The following is a 7343-nucleotide window of genomic DNA, read 5'->3' as shown; positions in this document are numbered from 1 at the left end:
AAGGGCATCACCAGCAGAGATAAAGAAGTCATTATCCCACTCTACTCAGCGCTTGTCAGGCCACACCTGGAATACTGTGTTCAGCTTTGGTCCCCACTGTACAAAAAAGATGTGGACAGGCTGGAGAGGGTCCGGAGAAGGGCCACAAAGATGATCAAAGGACTGGGAAGCCTGCCATATGAGGAAAGGCTGAGAGAACTGGGTTTGTTCAGCCTTGAGAAAAGAAGGCTTAGGGGAGACATTATCACCATGTTCCAGTATTTAAAGGGTGGCTACAAAGAAGATGCAGACTCCCTTTTTACAAGGAGTCACATGGAAAAGATGAGGGCTAACAGGTACAAGTTACTCCTGGGGAGATACTGGTTGGACACAGGAGGAAAATTTTTCACAATGAGAACAATCAGCCATTGGAATAATCTCCCCAGGGAAACGGTGGATTCCCCAACGTTGAACACTTTTAAGATTTGACTGGACAGGGTCCTGGGCCATCTTGTCTAGGCCGTGCTTTTGCCAAGAAAGGTTTGACCAGATGATCCTTGAGGTCCCTTTCAACCTGGTATTCTATGGTTCTATGATTAATCTATCGATCTGAATGCATTCTGAAAAATCTGAAAAATTTATCTTAGCGATATATCAAAGTGAAAGACTAATCCAGGAATCGCTTTCCTGACAAAGAGAGAAAGAGGGCTGTGAAACAGTTATAGGATGGAGGGTGTTGCTAGAGATTTCTAAATCTCTGCTGCATGCAGCTCTAAAAACTGACTTTGGGAATGAGTGCTGGGTCCTTGTGAGCTCAGCATCCTTTCACCCTTGGGGTATTGTTCTGGACTTCTGTACTTTTTTCTGTTGCGTTACCTGGTAAAGGAGATCACCAGAAGTGGGTACTGTTGCAGGTTTCCTTTAGGTGCCAAAGTTATTAACGTGATTCTGATGCTTGCGTAATTGTATCCCTGGATCTCTCTATATATACCTAGAGCATCTGTCCTGTACAGTAGATAAAAGAAATAACAGCATAGTAACAGTTAAGAGGTTGCTGTTCGTATTTGCTTTGTTTCTGGAGAAATGCTGCTCATAATTTTTTCCAAACATTGCAGCTAGAACAGGCTTGTGCAGGAAATGGTTTTGTGTTTTGTCTAAAGATGCTAAAATTTCATCTTGGCCTGCTTTCTAGAAGGCGACAGTTTCACAGTTAGTAGTTATTTGGCAGAAGTACACTGGGAAGAAATTTCTGCAGATCTCCTGGATTTAGCAATTGCAAGTGCTTTTTAAAAGTTGTTTGAAATGGTTGTGAAAATTAGGGAGTAGTAGCAATAGTTCTGTTAGGCAGTGTGACTTTTTCCAAAACCTTTTTGTCAATGCATTACAATTTTGTCTTGAATTCAGCCTCTGAAGTGAACTTACCATTACCTTCCAATTAGACTGGTGATGTTCTACTGAACACAACGCCTTACTGCTGTAAAATGTGTCGTGCTGGTATCCCACATGCATTGTAAATGCACGCAGTAAAGTCTTACTGACAAGCTGCTTACAGTTCTGTACAGCTTTAAAGGTTTTTATGTATTGTGCCAGCGGACGATGTCACCAAATGTTGCAGAAACCTATCCCTGGGGTTGGAGGGATGCCTGGCCTTATGGATCTGTCTTGTGCCTCGTGTTTCAGGGACAACCCTTAACAGATGTGTGACCTTTAACATTTTCTTTTCCTTGTGGTTACTCAGCAATTCTCAGTGAAAGAATTCTACCTGAAGATCATTCCATGGCGCCTTTTCACCTTTAGAGTATGTCCTGGCACAAAGGTGAGCCTCTTTCCATGTAGCTGTCACTGCACCTCCATGTTATTAGCTTGTGATCCTTGTGAATGACAGTCTGATTTTTGCTTTTGGAGAGAAGGGCTGTCACCCACAGGGCAACATTTTGTTGTCTAAAATTCAGACTTTGGAATTCCCTCTCAGTGCCTAAATTCTGCTAATATTTATGAATAGGAGCCAGTTGTATCACTCCTTCCTGCCTTTTGTCCCAATCCTAGGTGAAAATCTTTATTTCTTTTGCATTTCTCTTGTTTATTTTCCTCATAACCTTGCTAAAATGCTGTGATTGTGTCCGCTGAGGCCCCTAGGCTAGGGTGTGAGGTTTGAAGCAGCCTCTTAAATGGAGTCCGGATGCTTGAAATAGTGTTCCTGTTAACTCCATCTGCATGGGTGAGCAGAGAAAGTCTTAGAGCGCAAGTGGTGTTGCTCTGTCCACTGAACATGCTGTGCCTTCTGCATGATGGGTTTACCCTTTCTTGCATCTTTTTGCTGCTAGTTTTCATACCTTGGTCCTGACCCTGTACACAAATTACTGACACTGGTGGTGGATGATGGGATCCAACCCCCTGTGGAGCTCAGCTGCAAGGAGAGGAACATCTTGGCAGCCACTTTCATTCGCTCTCTGCATAAAAACATAGGTAAAGGGGCGGTGAGGTGGGTACAGTAGTCAGGAAGTTAGCACTTGAGTCTGCTATAGCAGTTTCCCTTGGGAATGAAGATTGTCAGCACTGAATGACCTCTGATGAGAACTCTGATTCTTGGAGTCTCATGTTCTGTTCCTGTGGGTGCTTCCAATGAATGTATTTCATCGTGCCAGCTGTTCCTTTTCAGTTTGGCTTTTCTGTCAGGCTCTTTGAAAGTGCATCTGTGAGTATCTGAATGTCAGCAAGACTAACTGCAAACTGCCTTTAGAGTTTTGTTTCCAAACTTTGCTGTAATAAACTCATCCTTGGGCTGTAAAGCTGACCTGTGCAGTTAGTCTTAGGAATGCCTTCTAGATGTTCGAGGTTTTGACAGCTCATGCCTGAACTGAAACTGTCACCATTCTCAGGAGGCTCAGAGACCTTTCAGGACAAAGTGAACTTCTTTCAGCGAGAGCTACGTCAGGTGCATATGAAAAGACCTCATTCAAAGGTCACGCTGAGGGTCAGCCGTCACTGTCTGCTGGAGTCGGTGAGTGTACAGGCCACTTCACTTAAGCCCAATGCTTCCTCCATCCTTTTTCTTCTGCTTAGTGCCCAAAGAAATCCAAACTGGCATGTGCTAGGGCAACCATGCTAAAAGTGATTAGTCCTTCTGTTTCAGGGCACATGCCAGTAGACAGCTTGAGACGGGAAAAAGAAAAGAAAAAAAAAATCTCAAGGTAGTTCCTCTGTGTTCAGGTTTGGTATTGTGTGGGATGCTGTGTTCCTTCTCTACAGCCAGGAAGATCAGATCAATTTCTTAAGTAATTAGGAAACTTCAGCTCTGATCAATTTTTAAGGAACTCGTCACAGAGTAAATCAAGCCATGAGAGCTGACTAGGGTAAATGCATGCATAGCCTGTAAAAGCAGGAAATCTGCTGGTGCTGTTCTGTCCCCACTTTACATTGGTACCTGAGGCCTAGAGAGAGACTGTCTACCTGGACCAGATTTGGGAGCAGAACCTAGAGCTCCTGAGTCTTTACTGTTTTTCTGGTGCAGAGCCATTCAGTGAGATAAGCTGTAAAGTCAGGTGTTACCGAGCTGCATGTATGAAACTTTTGCATTGACAGGCTTCTAGTAGTGGTTCAGTGTGATGATAAAATATTCTGTAGAGTCCTTGAGTTAAGTATTCACCAATGCTGACCTGAGCTGATGTGTTTCTGAAATCGAACTTAAGAAAGAGACATTCATATATCCAGTTCTTAACTGACATTCTAAATACTGTGTACGCAGAGCAGGCAGTTACTCTGACTTACTGTTTTCCACGTGTCTTACAACAGTGATGTTATAAAGATGGAAAAGAACATTTCTGGGGAGGGCAGGAGTGGCTGGGACTCCCCTTGATTTACACTCAGTAAATCTGTGTGTTGGAATATTTTCTGCACGTACGAGCTTGCAGTGTTTACGAGATTATGTTTCGGTTAATAGTTTGCTACAAAATGACTTCACTTCTAAACAGTATTTCCATGACTATTTTTTCCCACTATTTTGGAAATTCCTGCACTGTCATGAGCACTGGTGTTACAGCCTAGTAAGACAAGTGCCATAATAATAAATGTAAGCTTTAGTGTCCAAGGTTGACAGGCACAATGAATGTGACCAATGTGTTTAGCCCAGAGGTGTGACTAGTGTGATGCTCTAACCTATTTGAGGATAAGCTAAGCCAAAGCTACCTGTATGACTGAGGACTGCTGTGTAGCTTTTTTAATTTTCTTTAATTGGAATCCAGAATTAGGATACAGGAAGTTCTAGACACTTGAAATATTTTGTTACCTTTTTGCGTCGTGACTTGCTTTAAGTATGAGCTCAGTGAACCCTTCAAGCTATTTTCTAATGCTTTGTGAAACATTCCTTTTTTTAAATCTAACTCGTGGGCTGACAGTGCTTTACAGAAATTGCTCCTTCCCACAGGCATTTTAATACTTTAAACAATACTGTACTGCAGCCTTGAGAGGGATACATCTGTGCTGTGCTAAGACCTCACGCTGTTTTTAATGAGCTGTATTTATGTGCATAAGGTGTCTTATAATGGAAAATGAGGAATTGGCTTCTGTGGCTTTGGATAAATAAGAATTACATCTTAGGAGTTCCTAATTCTCAGTTTTATACTGTAGAGTACTAGACTGTTCCTTAGTTTTTTTGTGTTGCTTAAATTGCCCATCCACACGTGCAGGATTGTGTATTGGCTATGGGGTGCCAAGCAGTAATGGGTGCTGCTATTTTCTTTTTTTTTTTTTTTTTTGCAGTCTTTTAAAGCAACACGAAATTTTTCTGTTTCTGACTGGAGCAAAAACTTTGAAGTGATTTTTCAGGATGAAGAAGGTGAGTTATCCTGTGAATGTATTTGAGGAGGAAGTGAAAGGAATGACGGTGGAGTAGTTTTAGTCTGAAATTCTGGTTTCTTGTAGTATGTCTATCCTTTGTGGCTTTCCAGCCCTTTCACTTTCTCACAGACGTTAGTGAAATATCCTGCGGTGCTATTCTACCCCTACTTTACGTAGGGACCTGAGGCCCAAATAAAAACCATTAGGACTAGGTTTGGGAGTAGAACCTAGAGTTCTGGAGTCCCTGTCTACTGCTTTTTTGCTATGGAGCTGTTCACTGCGATGAGCTCTTGTCAGGTAATACTGAGCAGCATGCATGGAACTCTTGAATTGATGACCGATGGATGACCAAGCTTGTTTTATCTTGTAGCTCTGGACTGGGGAGGTCCACGCAGAGAGTGGTTTGAGCTCATCTGCAAGGCGTTATTTGATACCACCAATCAACTCTTTACCCGCTTTAGTGATAACAACCAGGCCTTGGTGAGTCTGCAGTTCCTATGCTGAATGTTCAGAATTGTGTGGATTGACAAGCTGCTGGTTAAATAACGCTGCTGCTAAATTCATTAAGTGGTGTGCAACCTTACCCATTCTTTAGCTTGCCTGCACAGTCACTTCCAGTGCCTTTCTCAAAGCTTTGCTTAATGATCTTAACCCATTGAAGTGTCAAAGAACTGGCTGGCTGAACAGCAGAGGGTGGCCAGTCAGCAGGGAAGGCTGGATTTCTGGGCAAGAGGAGGTGGCATCAGTGTCTAGAGGTTTTGTTGGGTCTGAATGTTTCAGAATCCATTTCTGCTCTCATACAGCTTCTGGCCTGTGCATGTGTAACATTTTGTATTCTTTCTAGGCAGGCTCAGGCATTTTATTTCTGTTGCTTGGCTTTGAGGATATTACACTAAAGCTCCTGGGGCAGCCTGAGAGATGCAGTGACTTGAACTGGTCCCATACTTGCTATTTGTGCTAGTCTTGTCTGGTACTTGGATGTTTCATTTTGCTTCCTCTTCTCAGGTGCATCCAAATCCAGGGCGTCCTACATATTTACGACTCAAAGTGTATGAATTTGCAGGCCGCCTAGTAGGAAAGTGTCTTTATGAATCATCTCTGGGAGGTGCTTACAAACAACTGGTTCGAGCTCGCTTCACCCGATCCTTTCTGGCTCAGATCATAGGACTTCGTATGCATTACAAGGTAAAGCTTCCCAGCCTTGTCTGAAGCCTGTATTGGTCTGGGGAGAGGTTGAACGTTGGTGTAGTAGAAGCAGATCCAGAGTCCTGATTAACAATGTATAGTTTTGGTTGTTTGGTTTTTTTCCTTCCTTCCTTCCCTGCCTTCTTTTTCTTTCACACAGTATTTTGAAACAGATGACCCAGAATTCTATAAATCCAAAGTTTGTTTCATACTGAACAATGATGTGAGTGAGATGGATCTGGTCTTTGCTGAAGAGAAGTATAGCAAAACAGGACAACTGGAGAAGGTGAGGGAGGCAGCTCCTGAAGGTGGGACAGTTTAACCCCTTCTGCCCGTAGCAGGGGAGGCCGAGAACTCTGCTATGTCCCCCAGAAAATTGAGCTTGCTCTGGGCAGCAGCTCCTTGCTTGTGTTTATTCTGCTTGGGGGTTCAGGTCTGGGGAATGCTGATGGTCACACTCACATCAAGTGTTCTCCTGTTTTCAGGTGGTGGAACTGGTGACAGGAGGGGCTCAAGTACCAGTGAACAATGAAAACAAAATCTTGTATCTAAATCTGCTTGCGCAGTACAGGTTGGCCAATCAGGTTAGGGAGGAGGTGGATCACTTCCTGAAAGGTAACATGCTGTCTGCTCCCCGCTCCTGTCTGCCTTTATGTCCCAGGGGATAGCACTTGCTGCTATGCTCTGCTCTTCTCTTCCAGGTCTTAACAAGTTAGTTCCTGAGAACCTCCTGGCTATTTTTGATGAGAATGAGCTTGAGGTAATTGCTGCTTCCCTAAGCATCTCTATCCTTACTTCTCCTCCCCTCTGACAAATGAAGCACTTTCTGGATCTGGAATAAAGCCAAAATGTTTCTTCTCTAAGCATTTTAAACATTAGTAATTTGCACAGTAGCTGTTGCCTTGTTTCCTGGGCTCCTGAATTTCTGACTGCAGTCTCCTGCCTTTCAGTTGCTTATGTGCGGTACTGGAGATATCAGTGTCTGTGACTTCAAGGCACATGCTGTAGTGGTAGGAGGATCTTGGCACTTCCGTGAGAAGGTAAGTGAAAGTGTTTTTCCCTCCTGCGTGCTGAAACCGGTTATCCCAACTACAGCAGAAGACAACTTAAACTGGGAACAGATTTCTTGGTTGGAAATTAGGCTTCCAGAAGGACAAACTGGAAGATTTGGGGGTCAGGAGTAGGACTGCGCTCATTATGAAATAATGTTTCCCCCTAGAGACATCCTTCAGCCTGACTGACTAGACATGATGCTTAATCAGTTACCAGCAGGAAAAAAATCATCAGCAGTGGTCTTTTTAAGAAAATCCAACAAAGCACTAATTAAGAACAGTTCAGCCGGG

General features: G+C 43.3%; 1 protein-coding gene across 6 annotated transcripts in view; it reads left to right on the top strand.

The window, feature by feature from the left end:
- The window catches only part of AREL1 (apoptosis resistant E3 ubiquitin protein ligase 1), a 22178-nt gene that overhangs the window by 8166 nt on the left and 6669 nt on the right, over positions 1-7343 (top strand). For all 6 annotated transcript variants that reach the window (XR_663400.1, XR_663398.1, XR_663399.1 and 3 more), the window contains 10 exons: positions 1718-1795; positions 2304-2445; positions 2859-2980; positions 4738-4813; positions 5186-5295; positions 5821-6000; positions 6161-6286; positions 6486-6615; positions 6702-6760; positions 6951-7040. Coding sequence is in view for 3 of the 6 variants with exons in the window: in XM_009319387.1 (XP_009317662.1) it covers positions 1718-1795; positions 2304-2445; positions 2859-2980; positions 4738-4813; positions 5186-5295; positions 5821-6000; positions 6161-6286; positions 6486-6615; positions 6702-6760; positions 6951-7040 (1113 nt within the window). In the remaining 3 variants the exon portion in view is untranslated. The remainder of the gene's footprint in view (positions 1-1717; positions 1796-2303; positions 2446-2858; positions 2981-4737; positions 4814-5185; positions 5296-5820; positions 6001-6160; positions 6287-6485; positions 6616-6701; positions 6761-6950; positions 7041-7343) is intronic.

The sequence above is a fragment of the Pygoscelis adeliae genome, unplaced genomic scaffold, assembly GCF_000699105.1.
Source record: "Pygoscelis adeliae isolate BGI_AS28 unplaced genomic scaffold, ASM69910v1 Scaffold71, whole genome shotgun sequence".
Lineage (NCBI taxonomy): Eukaryota > Metazoa > Chordata > Aves > Sphenisciformes > Spheniscidae > Pygoscelis > Pygoscelis adeliae.
The sequence above is the reverse complement of the archived record's forward strand: the minus strand, read 5'-3'. Positions and strand labels throughout refer to the sequence as shown.